This window comes from Leucopleurus acutus, assembly GCF_964270905.1.
Source record: "Leucopleurus acutus genome assembly, chromosome: 16".
NCBI lineage: Eukaryota > Metazoa > Chordata > Mammalia > Artiodactyla > Delphinidae > Leucopleurus > Leucopleurus acutus.
The window spans coordinates 48,147,631-48,170,151 of NC_139158.1; the positions used below are offsets into that span (position 1 = coordinate 48,147,631).

General features: G+C 44.8%; 1 protein-coding gene across 1 annotated transcript in view; it reads right to left on the reverse strand.

The window, feature by feature from the left end:
• ISM1 (isthmin 1) overlaps positions 1-22,521 on the reverse strand; it is a gene marked incomplete at both ends in the record, with an annotated part of 86,140 nt that overhangs the window by 19,490 nt on the left and 44,129 nt on the right. The window contains one exon of the mRNA XM_082856667.1: positions 7,774-8,013. Coding sequence (XP_082712793.1) covers positions 7,774-8,013 — 240 coding nt within the window. The remainder of the gene's footprint in view (positions 1-7,773; positions 8,014-22,521) is intronic.

A 22,521-nucleotide genomic window follows, 5' to 3' on the forward strand; every position in this document is an offset into this window, starting at 1 on the left:
TGTCACAGCTTGAGTTTCACTCATCCCTAGTCCAGACCCAGCACACACTCCTTAACCGACCCTCAGGGTCAGAGCAGATAGTTCCAGAGTCAAGGTCAGAACTTGCTCTTGGATTTATGGAGCCTAGTTTGGAAGTCACGGGGCTGAAGGAATGCAGCTTCTTGGCTTCGAGAGACAATCAACATAGAGAAACTTGTTTAAAAAACATAATAAAAGACTCCTTGGGTTCCTTTGGCCATCGCATAGCTCTTGCAACACCCCCTGGATGAGTTATGCGCAAATGAATCAGAAACATGCGCTCCAAGTAAGCGCAAGATGTACTGGGCAGATGCTTTTCCAGTTTTGCTCTAACTGGACATCTGAGAGATTTGCTGACATACTCTGCCACATTGCACCAGGTCGTGCCAATCCCTGAGACAAAGAGACCCTTCCTTTTGTCTTAGGAATTGGAAGGTTTGAATTCTACTTGCTTTGACATTTTAAAGAAGTTGCCCAGCTCATGGTGGGCCTGGGCTGTGGCCTTGTGTGGTCCAGACACAAAGTTAAGGGTGTGGCCTTCCATCCCAGATTATACTTGGGCTGTGGCAGGCTGAGCGCATCTCTTCCTCTGGTGTGGGATGCCTAGAAGGGCACCACTGGCTTGCTTCCATGCCACCACCATCACCCCAGTCTCATAAGCATCCCTTGCGTATTTGTAAATAATTATGGGACGTTTAGTAATCCCCGAAAAGGAAAAAAGAAAAAAAAGAATTACAGCATTTGCCTTGTATCATTGCTGTTTGCTGAAGGGATGGTTGTTGGAAAGGGACGGGGACCTGGCCCCACACGCAACGCTGTAAGGGCAACGCGGAAGAAATACACAGCTGGGCTGTGCAGACCTGAGCTGGGCAGTGACACGGTGATGCCGAGCCTTTGACGACAACCTTTCTCCTCTGCAGTCCAGGCCCCCTGTGCCTGCAGACAGAACAACTGAGCCGCAACAATCGTCTGCGAGGCTATTAAGGGTTTTGGAGGGGAGAAGCCGCCAAGAGTCAGGCAAGCCTGCAATTATGGTAATGAAATCAGACTCTGGGTAGGAGATAAGGGGGAATGGGCTGGACAGTTTTGGTATTCCATTTGTATCCAGACTGGAGTCAAAGGGATTGCCTAAACAAAACGTGCCCTGCAATTTCTCCAAGCTGGGAATCAAAATAATTTCATGTTTTAAGCTATTACCATCAATATGATTTTTTTCCCCCCGCAAACTACTGCTCAGATCCAAACAAAATAGATTTGTTGCCTTGGCCAGGCAATGAGTAGCAAAATATGAATTTACTCCAAAAACTATATTGATGACTAAATCTCATCAGTTTAGAGGTTTCTTTTTCCCCTTTCATTTTTAGCCACTGCTCCAACTGAATTAAAAAATAAAAAACACACACACACACACACAAAATAAAAAACACACAAACCTTAGGATCCACCCTTCCCTGCAGTTAAGAACATGGAAACCTCATACAGACATCAAATGAAGAAATGTAATCTTGAGCCTGAAATTTCATAGGCATCCAATTAAAAAGACTTAATGAGCACGACCATGACTTCTCGAATGGTGCGGATTAGTTTTATGTTTCCTGTTGCTCTTATTATATTTACATGTTCTTTAGCATCAAAGAATCTGTTCCTAGAAATGTCTTGAACAATAATAAGTGTGATGAGCTGAAGGTGTGGTAGTGAGCACAGCAGATTTCCAAGCTGATAGATCTTACCATCTTTTTGCATCCTTAATACACAGAATTGAAGCATCTCTAGTACATCGGTTTCTTCTGGACTTTTCTGTACCATGAATCAAGATAGTAAAAGAAAGAGAACTTTTCCAAAAGACCCAACTCCAACTTCTGGCAGAATCTTGTCAGCTCTAAGAAAGAGAGTCTAGAATAGGTGCCAATTTGGAGAATTCCATCCAAAATTAGTAAAGGAGGATAAAATCCTTTGTAATATTACCTGTTTCTTTCTTTCTCTTGAGAGTTTAAACATCTATTAGAAACAAACTCTTTACTCTTGCTCTGAAAAGCACTTTCCACTGGGAAACTAACACATTTCTTAGTTTAACTGATAATAAACTAATGACACTGGGAATACAGAAGCCTTGACTTTCTGAACTCAGGAGAATCTTCTAGAAGCTTCTAATTTGGTCCTCTAAGCCTTGAGAGCTATGGTGACTAGGCAGATTTGGGTTCGTATTTATTTCCCAGAGAGGAAAATGAGGCCTGGGAGGTGAAATGATTCCTCAAAAGCACAGAGCATCCGGGGACAGGACGACAGTCTCCAGCAAAGGGTTAGACCCCCGATTATGTACCCCTTCTTCCTTGACAATTGCCGAAGAAAGAACACAAAGGACTAAGCAGATATATAATCCCTCCCTCTCAGACCCACTGATGCTCTAAAAACAACTCTGGCAGCTCCAGTAAGTGTGGTTAATGCTTTGAGATTTGCAGCGTGCTCGTTCAAATATCATTGCTTGTTCTACACAAGTTAAACCCACATTTCAGGCATAGAAACTGGCCTAGAGAATTCACGTTCCTGAGGCGAACAGCAAGGAAGGTGGAGAGCTGGACTCAAAACTCCTGATTCTTAATTATTTTATACGTTTCCTCTGTCATCTTCATGCTCACTGACCTCACCAACCAGCATCCACCAGTCTGGGGAATCTTCCCATGTTCCCGTCTCTGTGCTGAGGGCTTCGCGTGGATGATTTCATTTAATCCTCACAACAACCCTACTACTACAGAGTATTGTACTGCAGAGGTACTACTCACAGGTTGTGTTATCATTCCCATTGTACAGACAAGGAAACTGAGGCATAGAGAGGTCGTGTAACCTGCACGCAGCCATAGAGGCCAAGCCTGGTCAACAAAACTGTGGTACCAGAGCCCAAGGGCAGGTTGGTGGACTCTAGCTCATGACAGGGACTGCAGGGCCCCCATAAGAATCTGAACAATACCGGCTTGTCCCCTGGAGTGTGTGGGCCCATCTCTTGGGCACAGAGATTTCTTGGTTCTTATTGACCAGGCCTGCCATTCCAAAAGGATTTTAGGAAAAACGGAGGAGGGGAAATCAGGAGTAGAAGCACGTACAACACCTGCAGCCCCGGCCAACTCATCTGATTGTATCACGAGGTCTACGGCCGTGTAAATAAGTCTGTGCGAGGGGAAAAAAAAAGGCCTTTAGATGACTATTTTTGTGTCTCCCTCAATGGAAGAAAAGAAATAAATACATTGGTTGAAATGAATACAGATCTCACATTGACCCAGAAAAGAGAACTATTTGGTGGTGAATAGCCACTGCGGTCATGAATTGATGCAGTGAGCTTAATAATGAGTTTATTTTAGAGATTTTTGCCTTTGCTATCTGACCATCAGCTGCAGACCAGAAACTTAGCCAAGGATACCGAAGTTCAAGTTGAACTTCTCCTGGGAGATTGACTTTCTTTCCTGAGTGATTTATTTATTTATTTATTCGTTGCCAAAACCCCAACTTCTAGTTTTGTTTTAAATTTAATATGGAGATTGGGTTCAGGAGTTTGAGGCTATTTCTTTCTCTTTTGTGCATTGTTGTTTTTTTTTTCTTTCTTTCCCCTCACTCACTTCCACAGCCTGAAGCCAGTCTTAAAATGGAGAGCCCAATCCACTTGGGACAGAGGCCACCTGGCTTCAGGGGTTTAAAAGAAAAAAAAAGCTCTAAAAAGCTGGGCTTTTGAAAGGATTTCCCTTCCTAAAAGTCAAGAGGCCCAAGAGCTCAGCATTGTCACTTTGGAAAGGTGTGGGCGGTTTGGCAGGGGGGCACAGCAGACCCCAGCCTTGGAGCGTGGGAAATGCTTGCAGACACAGGGGGGCTGGGGGGAGGTTCAGAGAGATGGGTATCAGATTCCTGGGTAGCTCCCGGCTCCAGTGAGGGCTGCCTAAGTGGGGGTGAGGGGCAGGTTGCCAGGGGATGGGGGGAGACCAGGCCAGGGGCCCCGGCAGCGGAAGCCGACCCACTGATATGCCTTCACCTGTTTTCAGTCCACTCCCCAGGGAGAGACAATGCTTGGACGGCCCGGGGTGACCGGTGGGACTGTCTGCTTGGCTGAATCGGCCCTGTGTCAAACCAGTGGATTTCAACAAAAGACCAGAGCTCTGAGGAAGGGGCGAGGGCTGACAACGTGAAAACCATCACCCCTTTTAGAAAGCACCTCATCTTTTAAAGGACCACCGGGGAGCTGGTTTACTCAAGTGCAGTGGGGCATGAGGCTACAGCGGCCAGTGCTGCGTGTGTGTGTGTGTGTGAGTTTGTGTGTATGTACGTGCCCTCACACACACTCACACTCAGACCTAGGGCTGGGGCTCCCAGGGGTAGCAGCTGAGTCAGTCTTTCTTTGAGCATCTTTCTGAGTCAGTAACACTCCCCTTTCATAATCTTCCAGAAAGAGAAAGGACAGGAATGCAGTTCAGTGTTCCATCATCAGATCAATAAAACATAGGCTGCCCTACCCCACCCCGCCGACTGCTTGCGGAAGGTTAACAGACACAGGGCTTGTGCAAGGCAGAAATTGGATGAACCAACTGGCCGGCGGGCAACAGGACAGCACTGGCCTGGTCTTTGATTCTGATGGCATCTGGGTTGAAGCCTCATTCGTTTCGGGTCCATTTCGCCAGAAACCCTGATAGTTGGAGCTACGGGGAAACCTACACTCTTGAGAGGTATAGTGATTTCTTCTGTCCAAAGGATAACTCAGGAAACATATAGGGACTTCATAGGAGTCGCCTGGTCCCCTTCCCGCCTTGTGCTCTGAAGCATCCCTTTCTGAAGCAGCTCCTGGAGGCAAAACTTCTTGTATGTGCTGGGGCGGTGCTGAGACAGAGTGAAGACAAAGTGGGGATTCCTTTGCACCTGTTAGAAGTCTATACAAACAGGTGACTGTGGGCTCAGAGGGGACAAGGACGAACGATTTCCTTTTGTCCCATCTCCGCCGCCATCCTTGTGATGGCACAAGGGGAAGCTGCGTTTTATAAAAGTCCAAGAGGCTTTGTTGGAGAGTCTCAAGTGTGGTGATCTCATAACTCATCCTCCACTGATCCTCTGTTCCCTTGTCTCACTTTATAGTTCTCTCCACACCCATAAACTCCAACCACCCTCTCATCCCTCAGGAAGCCCAGCGGAACTGTTCCAAAGCACTCTTCACTTCGCATCTGGCGAGACAACACAGCTTATTCTGATGAAAAATGTATTGCGAGCTCGGGGGTTTTACTGAGCTCAGGCACAAATCCATCGCTTCATGGCTGCCCTTTTCTTTTTATGGAAAAGTCATTTGGGTTCCCCAGATCTGAGGATCCCAACCACTTTTGCCCCACTGTTCTTCCCTGACAGTCAGGTTAATGTTTTAAAAAGGCCCAAGTGGGGTCTGAGGACTTCCTGATGGATGGATTTATCTGGTAGAGAGAAAGGGGATCCTGAGAAATTTTGTTAGAAATTCGGTTCTAGGTGGAGCTCCATCTGCTTAGTAAATTTCTAATGAGGGGACTGCAGCCTTCCAGTCCCCTGCATCCAGGTCTTTTCTTGTAAGTTTATATTAGTAACTCTTAAATAGATTATATTAATAGCTCAGTCCTCAGCATTAAGCCCCACAGCGACATTTCCCATCTCTGAAAAAAAAATGCAAGCTACAGCAAACCTAAAATTGTTGTGGGCATGATCTAAGCATCCTTGGGATAAGGGTGGTTTAGTCCTAGAACCGTAAAATCTATCAACAAGGAAAAATCACTTCCCGTCAATGAAGGCGTGATGGGGAGCCTCTTTGAGCAACAGTAAGGAGATGTCTGTACCTTTTTTTGCCAGTCTGCACCTCCCCCAAGTGGATCCTTTGTTCTTTATCAGAGAGCCATGTGGCCAGTTCCTGGAGAGAGGGCAGTGGATCAAAAGGCCTGTTTTCCCCATTAATCAATTAGAACAGTCCAAGACCTATTGGAAATATTAATTGGTCCATGCAGTGATTTCGGCACGTGGGTTGTCAAAGAGTGACCTCCGAAACATCTTTCACTCATGTACCCTCAACGCTGCCCTGCCCTAATCTTCCCAAATATCCCATCTATTCAGGACTGTCCTCCATGGAACTCAGCGCTTTTTCTGCCTCTGTCTCCACAATCCTTCTGGCACTGTCTTGGGTGGTAGCCGGGATCGTTACACCTACGTCATTTCCTGGAGGGAGAACACCTTGCATTTCTTAACTTCCCAGAAGCTAACACGGCATTGAGGTGCATTCTCAGGGACATTCAGTAGTCATAACAACACTGGTGTTAGGAGCAAAACAACTCTGGTCAAGGAAATCTGATCTAAAAGCGTGTCACACAGACAGCGTTAGTCTTGCGAGAGAGACCACTAACCTAATTATGGATCAATTGTTCCGAGGTCAGGTTCAGGAACTTTCTGCCATGGAAGCTAATTGGAATTTGATGCAGAGAAAGAATAAGGACAAGCTGCCCTTCCTCCGACGAAAAGAGTTGAGGATAAACTTAAAAGTATGGAGGCAGGCACCTGAGGACTCGGGCTGCACAGGGCCAGGCTGCCCAGGGGGATGAGCTGCCCTCGGACGCCATGGGTACCGTCTCTGGGAAGAAACAGTGGGAGGCACAGGCAAAATTCAAAATGAGGAGTTTGTTTTTGAAACATGAAATGGAAGGGTGAGTATTCTTGGGAGCCTGAGAGACTGGATTTGAGCCCCAACTACTGTTTACTAGCCGTGTGGCCTTGGGCAAACCCAATGGGAACTTCCTGAGAGTCAGTTGCATTATTGATAATATTGGAGGAATGACGTGGGCTCCATAAGAGTATTGGGAGAGTCAAATCGGATCCACCTTTACTCTGTAAAGTAAATTGTGCTCTTTCAGTGCAGATGAGAGTTCTTATTTTCAGTTCCAGGTACCTCTTTCCTAATCTCCCATTTCCTTCAGCGTCACCCCAGCTCATCTTAGTGATACGTATTCCTCTCTCCCCTAGAAACTTCTGTTATCACTTCCTTTCCTCTTATCAAAAATTTTTTATCAGTCATTTACACTTTGGAGCAACTGAAGTGTTGTCAGCGCCTAAAGGAATTTCTGGTGTCTCAGGCAAGCTGGAGAGGCATTTGAGAGACAGCGTCTTCCTGCGCATCTTAGAAATCACACTATGATCTGCCTCATCTACTCATGTGTCTGATTGGCCTTTCCCTATAGCTAACATATTTCATCAATTTCAGGGCATATTATTTTGTTTTGTTTTCACATTTCTTTTTTTTTTTTTTTTGATGTGGACCATTTTTAAAGTCTTTATTGAATTTGTTACAGTACTGCTTCTGTTTTGTTTTGTTTTTTTGGCCGTGAGGCATGTAGGATCTTAGCTCCCCGACCAGGGATTGAACCCGCACCCCCTGCATTGGAAGGTGAAGTCTTAACCACTGGACCTGCAGGGAAGTCCCTGTTTTTACATTTCAACAGCTCTGAAATCAGGATGTATCTTATAATCATTGATGTGTCATACTCTAATTAGCACTGCTTTCTTTTTTCAGTGGTTGATAAAATAATGATGCATCTCATTATCCAGGGTGTTACACAGATGCAATACAACACCGCTCTTATAGAGATAACATGCTTGTCAGGAGGATTCATTAAGGGGTCAAGGAGAAAAGTGAGGTAAGGCAGCAGTTGCTTTGGAATCAGATCAGGAAACAAAGACATGGGCTGTTTCATTTTCTTTCACCTTTCAGTTGCTAAGCATTACCTGGATATTTGGATTCTGCCCATTGATATCAGCTTTGGAAAGATCTGGAAAGTTTGGTAGATCAAGGAGAAAGGATCTGGGGCCATCTCTTTGCAATGAAGGGGGCCCAGCCTCTTGCTGGAATTGCTGTCTGGGGAATGGTTCGTGTGCAGACTGGTGGTCCGAATGCTCCCCTGGTGTTTCTTTGGAGAGAGGAGAGCTGGTTTCCGATGTCGAGGCGCTTTCCATGTTGAGGTTATTCTAAAACAAACAAACAAGCAAATGAACAAATAAATAGGAGAAGCATGATTTAGAAATGTCACCCTTAAAAATTCAGGACAAGGACAATTTCAGGGGCTGGAATTAAGCCAGGATGGTATTCCCAACTTGTTTTCCTTCCATGGCTTAGTTTTTCTATCTTCAAAAAGCTAAATCATCAGGAAATTTTCCTAGCCTGCTACTTGGGAATTTTCTGAGGGCTAATGTGTGATTGGATATTAATCAAACATCAAAGCATATCAACAGAAAGTGCTAATTTGAAGGAGACTAGGTGCTCATTTAGAACTGGAATCAAATTATGGTTTCCTTATCACAGCTTCAATTGATTAACCACTCTGGCTTGAGTTAGAGCCCCAGTATCCAGTGTTTGTTTCTTTGGTGTGGGTCGGCAGAAGATCTGACCCAACTGGGTAAAATACTTCAGCCAAATCGTTGATTATTTCTAACCATCCATCCAACCATCCATCCAACCATTTTTTTCATCCATCCACTCACTAACCTATTTAACTTTCATTCCTCCTTCCTTCAATTCTTTCATTCATCTACTCATCCATCCTTCCATCCATTTATCCGTCCATTCATCCACACAGTCAACAAGTGTCAACCACACACTAGGCACAGGAAAGCCATGAACAAGACAGACACGGGTCCTATTCTCTTAGAGAGTATGTCTAGTTGGGGGGAATAAACAATAAATACACACATAAATAAGATCAGGTCAGAGAATGGTGATTGCTAAGAAGAAAAGGAAGAAGAAAATGAGATAGAGTGGTCAGGGCAACTTTAGATAGGTAGCTGGGGAAGACCTTCCTAAGAAGGTGACATCTGAAGTGAAACCTGAACACCTGTAATTATCTGGGGGAAGAACATTCTAGCAGAGGGAACAGCAAGTAAGACAGTCCTGAGATAGGGATGGCTTGTCTCATTTGAGAAACACAGAGAAGGCCAGTGAGGCTGGGATGGAGTGAAGGAAGGGAGAACGACCCAAGATGGGGATGAAGAGGTGGAGACAGGCCAAGAAAAAGTGACAAAAAGGCATTCTGAAATTGAATGTCTTTATCCCGGAAAGAAAAGTCCAAGTCTGTTGTTTTTCCAAACTAGCAAAAAATGTCCGTGTTTAGTTGTCACTAGGGGAAATTTTTTCCAGTGACTGAAGAGTGTAGTAGTTGCTGGACTTCTTTCTCAAAGCAGCCCTTCTTCTGCTCTCATTCTTCCTGGACCTCTTGTTGGATGTTTCCTCCATCCCTTCAGGCATAGCATTTTCATGTTTACTGGTGGAGGGAGATGTGGAGATAGAATTTCACCAGTGTTTGGGTCAGTGGTTAATGTTCTTGTTATTCTTGGGCATGTTTGGGGGCTTTGGAGTGAATATTCCAGCACATTGCCTCCACACACACTCCCTGCCCCCTCTCACAGCAGCGTCTTTGACCCAGTCAAGGGGTTACACCTGGTATCAAAACACTCCCGACTCTGAGTACCCAAGGCCAAGAATGGCCTGAGGATGAAACACATGCAGTGGGTAATGATCTTATTAGAGAGCTGACCTGAGGGGATGGATTTTTCTCTCTTTGAACAGACATGGGGCTGTGAGGAATAAACTCACTTGTGCAGAGACCATGTGAATGTTCCCAGAGGCCAAGAAGAGGCTGAGCTAGAAAGAAGCATGTCTGCTGTCTCTTCCTTAACATGTGCAGTTACAGCAGGGGAAGCGGGCTGCTCTTCATCATGTCTTTGCTTGCCCTTCTCCTCTGCTCAGGAGATGTGGCCAGGGGCAGTGTCTTTGTTCACCTCTCCTGTCACCTTTCTGCCATGTTTTCATCTCCTGACACTTCCTCCTAGGGGGAGTTGCCCTGCCATCCCCAGGCATTGCTCAATGCAACAGAGGCCAAATGTATTATGCTGAGATTATATTATCCAGCACATAGAGAGAGACAGAGACAGAGACAGAGACATGCTAATTCTTTCCTCAACGTAGGACCTTTCTATCATAGCCCAGGGGAAGATAACTGAATGCAACTGTTCCCTTGTTTTTCTCCCTGGATCCTCAACAGTGTTAGTAAGGACAGTTGACTTCTCATGGAGAATTTATTGCACAGGGTTTGGGAATCTAAGTCTCAGAAGGGACCCAGGATTTGCTTGTCCATGGCTTGAGGGATCCCCGGCAAATCCAGCCCTCACTTCATTATAGCAACTGGGACATACTGTTTAACTGTGTTAAAGATGGAGCTCTTTTTACTTTTCCCTGTGATTAAGCACTCTTTCTACTATGAAAACTTATATTTTATTTTATATTTGGTACTTTTGTTTTTTGGCCACACTGCATGGCATGTGGGATCTTAGTTCCCCAACCAGGGATTGAACCCATGCCCCCTGCAGTGGAAGTGAAGAGTCCCAACCACTGGACTGCCAGGGAATTCCAGAAAAACTTGTATTTTAGAAGAAGAGATAGGAAAGGTATCTGTGCTGCTTATTTGGCATTTCACTTAGACGGCTGAAAAAACGAGGACTGACTATGATGGGTTTCTTGATCTGACTCTGGACTTTTTACTGAGAGGAGATACACTACCCTAGAGTGATCCTGGCTTAGACAGGGACCAAGAAAACCCCTTAAACTCTCTGTGGCTCAATAATCCTCCATGTAAAACAAAGCAGACGATAAGGAGAATCCCATGCTGTCCCAGCAGGATGGTCAAGAGAACTCAGGATGGGTTGTGACTATACTTGAAAAGAGAAATGTAGAGTTAGGGCAACCGGGCTGGACGATTCAGGCCTCAAGTGCCTCTGCCGCGAAGACGGGGGCTAAAGTACATGTTGGCTTGAATTATGGACACAGTTGTGGCATTTCTCCATCTTTCCCCAATCCTCATCCTCCCACCCCTCCAACAACATTTGGAAGATGAGAATGGGAATAATAAAAAATGCTAATCACGATCTCTGAATATCTGAATTATTCTTGCATTTTTACAAAAACATATTTATCTGGAAATCTTGGCTCCCTCGAAACCGTGGCATGCCCCCAGACTGTTCAGAAACTGGAAGCTCTACGGTAGGGGGAGGGTGCCTTACAGTGAATCATATAAAATGAAGCTCCACTTTACTCGATCAATGACAAGATTCAGGGAGTCACCATTATTTTGGTAATCAAGAATTTAAATCTGGGGCGGGAGACAGTAGACAGGGTCTGCTAACAAGGCAGGAAAACACCTTTTCTTCATTCTTTCTGAAAGACCCACTGTACGGCTTCCTTGTAGAGGCCCCACTGGAGGTCATGGCTGATGCGCCGAGCTCACTCACCAGGAGATCCACTTAATTATTCTAGCAGAGTAAAGATTCTCAGGAAGGGTGGATCTCAGAATGAAGATTTAAACAGTTGGTATGTTATTCAGAAAAGCAGACATTATTCTCTGAAGACGTGAGCTTTGGACAGTCCAGGGATTGAAGGAAAGAAATATCACCATTCTTTCCAAGGTGCTGCAGATTCATTTTGTTGAAATTCAAGTCACATGAGGGCATCTGCTCAGTTTGGGAAAATATGTCTTTACCCACAATGTGTCTTTGAGTTGACTTTCAATCTGTGACAATGCTGCAGCTCCAGGAGCCACGTTCTCTCTAATCTGCGAGCTGTGGCTACTAATAAAGAGAGAGAGAAGAACTAAAGCTAGTTAGCGGTTTATACGCATGCAGTGTTCCACTGCCAAGGAAGGTGACCTGTGGTGGCCAAATTGTCCAGCTGCTGCTGAACGCTCCCCATCTTTGGGCATAGCTCCTGTCCCTCCATTGTTTTACAACTTATTCTTGTTTAAAATAGGAATAAAGTACTAATATTGTAAAGTGTTAACAATAATAATAAAATTATAAACTAGGCTCCATGCTCAAGCAGCCTGGAGTTTTGCCTTAGATGGCAGTATTGTTGTGGCAGACATTGTAGATTCCTCCCCAATATCCATTCCCCACTTTTTTTTTTTTTTACTCAGTGCTTATTTCAGGTGGCAACGTGCCTGGCTAAAACTACATGTCCTAGCATCCACTGCAGCTAGGGATGACCATGTGACACGGTTCTACCCAATGAGATGTAAGTGGAAGGTGCCTGATGGTACTATTGGACAGAAGGCAGAGTCAGTTTGCCTTTTGCCTCTTTTCCGTCTTCCATTTTCTCCTGGCTGAACTGTGGATAGTAGTTTTGGAAGTGAAATGATGCCACTGGCAAGAGGTTGAAGATACACGCCAAAGGTGGCTGAATGGAAAGATAGAGGAACCGGGGTCCCCGATAGCATGGCAGAGCCTTCATACTAGTCCTGGAATGATGCCCTCTGAACTTCTTGTACCCTTGATACAAACAGTAGTATTGACAATACTGCAGCCCTAGTAGCAATGTTCCCTGTACGATTCTAATTTGAGAGCCGTGACTGCCAATAAAAAGGGAAAAGCCCTGTTTAGCAAAGTGACTCAAGACTGTGTACCATCCCCAGCTGTAGGAAGTACCAACAGGGCATATAGTGAATCATCACCGTGACCTTCACAATGGCAGCCAGGTTATGGGTACTCAGCTCTGCTGCTGATTTTCATAATATCCTTTTCCAAATCTGCCCTCTACCCCCTTCTCTGTATACGTATAGAATCTTCTATTATTTCAGCATCTATACCTTACATTTCTCAAATCTATTACTCACTGGGTAATGTAATACTTCCTTTAATTTATCCAAAAATACTATCATTAAAGTTCAAGGACTTTGCCCTCAAAGGATGCAGAGATCCTTGGACAAATGGCTGATCCCAGAACTTGGGCAGGGAAGTCAAGGTGAGTTTGGGATATTTTGCTGTGTCAGAAAGCCAGGAAGACTTCAGTGATTAATGGTGTCCTCTTGAAAGAACACAGGAGCCAGATTGACGGGCCCACCCTGCACCAGGATTAGACAGTTTGGGCGTTAAAACAAAAAAGGTTGTCGTTGACTGCCATACATTGCATCTGTGACATTCCATGAGCCTATGATGATACTCATAAAAGAGAGGAAGCCAGAAAAACCATCACCCCCGTTCGAGGTAGGGATTATAAAACTCCTTACTTTAAACATTTGTATTAAAAAGAAGTAGAGTTTTGTCTAAGGAAATAAAGTTTGAACTGAGATTGAAAAACACAGGTAAAATGAAGTCCGTGAAGCAGGTGAAGAGGACGGAGCAGAGTGCGAGATGGGCCAGGGAACACTGCAATCCTGGCAAAGGATACGGTGGGTGCAGACTCCCTGAGGCCTCCCAGGGCCTGGCGCAGAGGCCCAAAGGCTATCAGAGCTGGAATGGAGTGGGTGTTAGGCTCAGTGCCAGTCTGCTGTCTTAGTAAGCGATCACTGAGTAAATAATACAAATGCTAGGCCCAAACCCAGACGTCTGGACCCACCAGCCTTCGGTCTGAAAGCTTTCTATCCTACTGTCCTGTGACTTTTCCATTAGGTCCCCACTTCCCCACTGGCATTCTCTGGGTCGTCTGGAGTCTTGCTAAGCTTTATGTGTGGGGATCGCTTCCCTGGCTCTCATCGGCTGGCCCTGGATGCCCCTGGGAAAGCTCTGTGAAGATGTGCTGAGAAGAGAAAACCTCTCCTCGGCAGACCAGGTACAGTTTCTAAGATAACAAGCCCAGGCACTTTGTCATTCATGTCCTTTCTCCCCAGGACATCCCTGGCCCAAGACCAAGGATGCCCAGCAAACGCCCTTAGCCCCTGCGGCGCGGACTCGCTCATTTTGGCTGTCCTTGTGACCAAGGTGGATCACCACGGCCACATCAAGGTCAGCATGGTCACAGTGGACAGAGTTGCCAGCTGGTCATTTGACATAGGAGCGAGCGAGAGAGGGAGGGGTTCTTTGGAGAACCAAGTCACAGGAGAAATTAGGGCGATCAGCTCGAGGGGGACAATCAAGGTGTGAAAATGGGCGATGGGTCCACATTTGGAAGAACCGTGCTAGGCATCATTGTCCCAAGTCTGCAGCCAGCCACCTGCCCTGTTCCACAAACATCAACCAAAGGCTGGAGTATGAAAAACCGGGCTGATGTGACCACTTCCAGAACCTCCAGGAGGGCACAAGCTAGTACCAAATTGTGGCTGGCTTGGACAGTTTTAGTGCTTTTTTTTTTTTAAGGCTGTGGTAACTATTCCCAGATTAACACAACCAGGCAGACTTCTTGGAGGCAGATGGGATGGCAAATTTCTGGAGGGCAAAGAACAGGCCGTATCTACAATCTCAAACCCCACACCCTCCAATTCCACAAGCTCGGGGGGCACCCAATAAGTACTAGTTGATGATAATGATGGCCATGGGCCTAGTTAGATTTTGTTTTAATTAGGTTCAGGCTACAGGCCTCATTACCCCTAATGTGGCTTTTATGTGGGATTCTAAAGAAAAAAAAATCCAAGACTCCTATATTGAAGATATTAAAGAAGATATTATTAGCAATGCTTTTGGTCTCATAGACTTTGAACAACAAACAACAAAGATTATAATTAACGTCACTGCAGCCTCTCTCCTTAAAATATATTAACAATATAGCTAATTAGCAATATGTCCTCATTTGGGGCTGGACATCTGCATATTATTATCGACAATGCTTGTTTCCTTTTTCCAGATTAAAGGCAGCCATGCTGCACCCAGGCATATGGCCACACTCCTTCCACATTAAAACACTCCATATTCTTCTCCCCACGATAAACACACTTGGGGCTTTATCTGTGTTGGGCATCGATTTTTGTCTGGGATATTTCCACACGTCTAAAAATAAGTTCAAGAATGCCATGGGTGGTATTTCAAAGGGAAGAGCAAAAATTTCCCCGTTTGGAGAGAAAGAAAGAATGAAAGGACCCTCTGATTATCTTTACACATGACTAGGGAGCAAGCGCTCCCAGGAAGAGAAGAGCAGGAGAGTGAACAATGTGAATTTCAGACGGGAAAGCCTGCTTTCTCAGGGGGTGCGCTCGTTCTTCGGGCTTGGGAAGACGGCAGAGAGATGGTGATCACAGGAACGGAAGCAGAGATGGTGGAGGCTTGTTCAGTGCAGTGTTGGAGAGGAGGAACCAGGATCCATGGGGAGGTCCTCGCACTGTTGAACACACCGATGGTGAGGTCAGCCACCTTCTTTTCTCTCTAGCGGTGTGTGATGGTAATCACACCCCTTCAGGCAGCAGGAACAGAGCAAATATCCATGGCTCTATTTTATGGCAAGCATGAACATGCAATGCCCCTTCGCAGGAAAGTACAAATTCCTGGCAGAGGGAAGTGGCCAGAACTGTGCTTCAATCTTTGCTGTCAGATTCTGAAGACAATCCTGGCAGCTAGTGACATAGGCACATCGTGTTTCAAGAATGCAGGAGCGTTTCATCTTGGTTGGGAATGGAGCCCTCCGTTGAAAGTCTGACTAATAGCTGAGGAATCTTCTGTTATGGGGGCAGAATGTATCAGAAGGCTGTTTACTCTAGGGCTTGGGAGTGACCTTGCTTATGATCTCAGGCGATGCTTTGGAAGGAATGAAGAATGGCCGACTCCTTGCACTTGGGCAGGGAGCTGGCTCCACAGGGGAAGGGGCCGCTGGTGTGTGTCTCCCACCCCTGTGTTTCCTTCTTGATCGAAGTCTCTTGGGGCCGGCTGACAAAATGGAAGTCAACGCCCCACTAGCTCGTCGTCTCCGATACTTCTGTAAACAGCTTTGATCTTGAAAATGTGCGGATTATTGGTGATTTTTCAAGTTGTACTTTCTCCACTGCTGGCAAAGAAAACAGAGTGAGAACCACCCGGGCCCCATTTCCTTTATGTCCTGTTAGGCTAAAGAATGAACAGAAACGAGATGCAAAGTATTCTTTTAAGTCTAAGAAAACATGTGAGAAGTAGAGTCCAAGGCTGGAAAGCCAATTTGGCTAAAGAAACCTTCAGCCATCATCTGAACCATTTCTGCCAACGGAGGGGGATGGAGAAATGGTATTTTCCGGACTCCTTCTCTGGGCAAATGGTGGAACTGCCTAGAAGGGACGCTTGTGTAAGTTCTCTTGGGGTGTGAGACAAACCTGCTCCCCAGTAAGCTGAAGGAAGATTTTGTCTGCTGAGAGGGGTATTTGAATTTGAGGGCGGCACTAACTTGCTCAGGGCTATAGAGAACAGGTGAAGGGTGGCCACCAGGGGGCTTCAGCCACGTGGAGCTCAGCCTCCCCTCTAAGTCCAACTTTGAGCAAATATTGAATGAGTGTGGATTACTGTGGACTTTTCAAACTGTGCTTTCTCCATATCTGGGAAGTAAACAGAGCGGTAGCTATCCAGATCCTTTTCTGGAGCCCAGTTTGAAGAGGTACCAAATTATTAGCGTGCCTAAATGGCCTAACTATCTAAGTCCTCCCTTGACTTGAGGGAGAGTGTCAAACAGGACAAGGAGACCCCGGAGGTGAATGCCCCCTGCAGTGATTCTGCGCCTCCCCACATGGCCTGGGGGGCACCCAAGGCCAAGGCAAGGCTGGTGTCCACTGTCGCGAGGCAGAACCTGGAAGACAAGTCAAAGGGCAAAGACTGGCAGAGTTCAGACTGGCCTGGGTGGGGGTTGGTGGCCTTGGGGACCCTTGCCCAGCTTATTGTTTTAATTAAGAAGATGGATTTCTCTCAACACGCAAAGTTAAGACCCATCACTGAAACCTACCACAGATCTTTCTGCTCCAAGTACCTCTAAACTAGATTTTAAAGGGAACTGGACCTTAACCTTGGAATCCTAGAGAAGAGTTCAAGTTGTTGAGGAAGGGTCCTAGGATAGGAGGTATGAGGCCCAGTCTACGTCTCAGCATTGCCCCTACCTAGTTTTATAAGCTTAGGCAAGTTCCTGTACCTTTGCACCTAGATTGGTAGGGTTTGCAAAAATGTCCTCTTTCTGTAAATATCTATGCTTTGGGTAGCTGTCTCCTACACTGCCTTTGCATCTGGTCATGTGACTTACTTTGGCTGTTGGATAAGCAGAGATAAGTGTGTCTTAGAGCTTGCCTTTTTTGTTTTTTTTTATTGCTCTTTGCAATCTCAAGGCCTGGGCTAGCCTGTGGGATGAGGAAAGACATGTGGAACAGAGACGATCTACCCCAGACTGAACAGCCTGCCAATGACCAATCGCTCAAATGGAGACCATCCTAGACCATCTGGACCCAGCTGAGCCGGTCCAGACTAGGAAAGCCACCCAGCTGACCCATGGAATCGTGAGAAATGATAAACAGTGGTGGTTTTAAGCTAATGAATTCAGAGTGGTTTGTTACATGGCAAAAGCTAACTGATATCAGTTAGCAAAAGCTAACTGATAATGGGACCTCAGTTATTTCTTCTGTAAAATGGGTGTGGCGACATAGGATGGGAACTAGAGAAAACCTCTCAATCCATCTAGTTCTGACCTCCTAGGACTGGAAGCCTCAAGAGACACTTGTCCTGGAGAAAGTGTTTTCTAACAATTAAAGAAAAAAACCTGATACCAAATGCTAAAAACATCAAACTGAGAGTGGGGAAATTAAACAAAAATGTGATGGTTCTAAATGCATGAAGTGCAAATACTATCTTCAATGTCGAGCACGTTTCCTTCTTTCTCCCATCCTTCTACCTGCTGACTCAAAGCTGGGTCAAATCTGTTGGAAAAAATCCCTCTGCCTACTGCTTCCATCATTTACATGTGCTGCTCTGTTAACAGCTCCAAGGTCAGTGTTTCAAAGATTCGGAGCTGAGACTTAACAATTCTCCCTCACACTTTCATGATGCACCTGTATGGCTTTGTTGGCTCTCAGAAACTAGTAATGCTCATTTATTAGGGAAACTCTACTGACACTATAAAACAATTATAGAGCCATCATAGAGCAGCTATAGCCTGGGGTGAAGAGAAAGCTGTACACCACCAGGCCCGGTTCCCTTTCCCACCTGTCCGCACAGATTGTTCTTATTTGGACTCCTGTCTGTTCTCCTCCAGGGAAACTGTTTGATCCCTGCTTGGAAAGCTGGCAGCTGATGTGATTGTGGGCCTTGGACTTAGCTTGGCTAATCTTTCTCTATAAATGGATGGAGTTTTGTTCTGTTTATAGAGTCACTCAACAAACACTTTCCGGGCATCTATGGCTTGGCCAAAAAGTTCCTTCGGTTTTAAAGTAAAAATAAAAGACACGTTCTTCATTTTCACCAAGGACATTATTGAACAACGTATTCACTGTTTTGTTCCACTACCTTCTGCCATTTTTCAGGCAACTTCATAATTCCATCTTCCCAAAACTTTTTATCTTTTTGAGCAAAGAACTGTTCCAGTTGCCTTTTACAGTCTTCCAGGGGATTGAAATTTTTTCCATTAAAAGAATTTTGTAAAGACCTAAATAAATGTAAACTGAAGGTGCAATGTCTGGTGAATATGGCGGATGAATCAGAACTTCCCAGCCAAGCTGTAACAGTTTTTGCCTGGTCATCAAAGAAACATGCGGTCTTGCGTTATCCTGATGGAAGATTATGTGTTTTCTGTTGACTAATTCCGGACGCTTTTCATCAAGTGCTGCTTTCAGTTGGTCTAATTGGAAGCAGTACTTGTTGGAATTAATCGTTTGGTTTTCTGGAAGGAGCTCATAATAGAGGACTTCCTTCCAATCGCACCATATACACAACATCATCTTCTTTGGATGAAGACCAGTCTTTGGTGTGGTTGGTGGCGGTTCATTTCGCTTGCCCCACGATCTCTTCCATTCCACATTATTGTACAGCATCCACTTTTCATCGCCTGTCACAATTTGTTTTAAAAATGGAACGTTTTCGTTATGTTTCAGTAGAGAATTCCATGCGGAAATACGGTCAAGAAGGTTTTTTTCGCTTAACTTATGTGGAACCCAAACATCAAAGCGATGAACATAACCAAGCTGGTGCAAATGATTTTTAATGCTTGATTTGGATATTTGGAGTATGTCGGCTATCTCCCGCGTGGTGTAACGTTGATTGTTCTCAATTAATGTCTCGATTTGATCTCTACCAACTTCCGACCATGGAGCCTCGTCCAGCGAGAAATCTCTAGCACGAAACTTCGCAAACCACTTTTGACATGTTTGATCAGTCACAGCACCTTCTCCATACACGGCACAAATCTTTTTTTGTGTTTCAGTTGCGTTTTTACCTTTCTTGAAAGAATAAAGCATAATATGCCGAAAATGTTGCTTTTTTTTCCATCTTCAATATTAAAATGGCTACACAAAAATTCACCACTTTTGATAAGTTTTTTTTAAATGCACGCTAATATGACAGCTGTCACAATACAATCTAACAAAATTGTTTCGAATGAAGTTAAAGACAACTAAACGGTACCAGAGCCATCTTATAGAAAAAACCAAACGGATGTTTTGACCAACACAACACTTTGTGCCAGGTGCCTTGCTGGGATGAGACAGTCAACAGCATATACCTTGTTAAGAGAAATGATCCAAAACTTGGAAATAAAGCAAAAGGATGATTGCAAGTTGATTAGTTCATAGCAGGACATAGTATGACAGGACTGTCCTACTTTTCTAGGAGAATGGACCTTTGTTTCACTTATTATTTACTATTGCTTAGGGCCTAGGGTAAAAGTTACATGCTAACTTGGTGATTTTCACCTTGTAGAAATATAAAATTTTTGGGGGGGTCTGGTAGAAAAAATAACTCATTAAAAGTTCTCATCACAAGGGAAAAAAATTGAAAGTATGTGAGGTGATGGATGTTAACTAAACGTACTGTGCTAATCATTCAAAATATATCATATATCAAATCATTATGTTGTACACCTGGAACTTATGCAATGTTATATATCAATTATATTTCAATAAAACTGGGAGAAAAAGAAACAATAACTCAAAGCTTACTGTTTTATTGCCCTATATGACATTAACCAGTTTTGCTTCTAACTTGCAAATTTACTTTGTCATGATTTTCCCCACTAATTTTATAAATATCTGTTCCTCACATGCTCTGAACTAGAATTAGCATGTCCCTAGTTCCCTCACTAATTAGTTAAATAAGGCTTTGACATGTATTCATTTTATATGAGACATTTTTAACATTATGAAAATCATATTTGGAGAAGGTTTTGTCTTGAAGGACTTCAGACTCCAGTGGGGAAGTTAAGAAATCCTTACATATAAAATGCCAGGTAGAAAGTGGGAAATTCTCTAGGAGTGAAAGAGTTCAGCGTCAGGAAGTGAAATTATCCATACTTCTAATTATGATTCCACAACTCACCATCTACTGAATCTTTAACAATCACCACATATTCTTCTTTCATTTTCTCTAAAAGACCTGTATCTATCAATAGATACCGGTCCAATGTAATAACAAGCTGAAATAAGTATGGAGAAGAACGGTTTGTGAGCAGGACTTTTTGTGGGGTTCTTTTACTGGGGAGGGCAGAAGGCCAAGTGTCAGATGACAGAGGGCACACCCCCCCCCTCCCCGCTTTCAACCATTTTATTACCTCCCTTCCCCCATACAATTTCCTACTCTGACCTTAGAGAAACAAAGCACCTACTAGTTTTTTTCTCAACAAAGATCATTCTTCCACTAGAACTCAGCTGAGCTTCAAGGAAAGAGAAGAGCAAGTTTCTCAGGGGCTTTCTTTTGGGGATGGTCATGAAAGGGGGGTATGATAGAGCACGTACTTACATGTTACTACTCTCCCCAGGATAAACATCACAGTACTAGGGTGTATCCATCTGAATCTGGGCAGCAAATGGATGGCACTGAGGTACGTATGGGTGACCAAGGGAGCTTAATGAAGGAACAATTGACAGATGTCTGGACAAAGAGGCTGGGAACCACCAAAGATGCTACAGTATGGCCAGGAAAGCCAGGGAGATCTTACACTCCCAGGCCTGAAGAGGCAAGGAAAGGGAGAGGTTACTGTTCCCCAAAGGGAGAGAGAGGTGTGGCTGTGTGTGTGTGTGCCCACACACGCACATTGAGGCCTTACTAAATACTGCAACCTCCCTCTCCTCTTCCTCTCCTCTCTTGCCACCTTTACCATTGGCCAAGTCCAAACAGAAGCTCAAGAGCAAGGGAGCCCATGGATGGGACACATTCCAATCACACATCTGAGGCATAAGTTAGGATGCAGAAGGGTGAAAGGTGGATCTAGAGAGGTGGATGGAAGATACTGAGCACACAGGACATGTCTGGGAGGAACCACACTATCACCCAGGCCAGGCACTGGAAGTTTAATCTTCACAACATCCCTTTGAAGGAGACATGAGCACCCGTGTTCCAGGGAGAAGGAACTTGAATCCCAGAGGCCCCTGGATGGCAAGTAGGCACCACAGCCCCGTTCCTTCCACTGCACGGTGCTGTCCTAATTTCTCTCCTGGGGGTGTTATTTAGAGTAAAAGGATCTGCAGCCCCCTTGGAGTTCCCATCTTCCCCCAGCTGCAGCCCTCGCCCAGGTAACAGGTCCAAGAGGCCTGGTTCAGGCACACTGGCCTGCAGTGCACTGTTGATTTAATCCTCAACTCCGCTCCCCTACTTTGTTTGGTAGGGGGGTCCTGGCCGCATTTTCTTAGGAAAACTCCTACCTAGATACCAGTCCAGCCCAAAGCTTCCTGGCTTGTGCAGGCTGATGACTTCGCAGGTCCAGTTAGTGCTGGTCAACAAAAACGGTTGGTATAACGAGGCTGAATTACAATAATGGCAGCAAACTCGTGATGGAAGAAGACAGGAATGAAATGGCACATAGCACTTCATGCAAACATTATGGGAGTCATTTCGGTGGGCCAGAGAATGGAGAAAGTAGGTCACAAAGAGCCAGGCTCCAAACTATCGCTTTGGATATTAGCTTTTGGGGTCATCACATTCCTCCTGAGATTTGCTTAGCATTGGGGGTGAACTTTGAAAGTGACAGGGACCCAAATGGCCATCCACAGTAGAAGGTATAAGGAAGGTGTACGCATACAATAGTTATAGAATGAAATATTATCAATGAAGTTCTCAAATGAAATGTTGAACAATCCAGATAAAACATATGATTCTGTTTATATAAAGTTCAGAAGCAGGTAAAACTAACCGATGTTGTTAGGAGTCAGGACAGTGGTGACCCTGGGGGTGCCCGGGGAGGGGGATGTCTGGGAGGAGTAGCCATATTCAGTTTCTTGATCTGGCAGCTGGTTACATGAGGTGTTCGCTTAGGGGAATTTGTTGAGCTGTACACATATGATTTGTGCTCCTTTCTGTATGAAGACGACTTATCTACGGAACTTATATAACTACCAAAAACACAAGGGAAAATAAAATAGAAAGGGAATCATAGAGAAATGGCAGTTGGCGAGGTCACAGAGATTTCTTAAAGACACGAAGCTTCTGTTACTGCTATTTTCTGAACAATTAAACGATGCAGGAAAATATGGTATTTGAAACACGAGGGCCTCCACTCCGCCTATTGTTTCCCTATGACCTAGTGTTCTCACCTCTAAAATGAGGAGCATCTCTGTAATAAAAACACTTCTTTTCTCCCCTTTA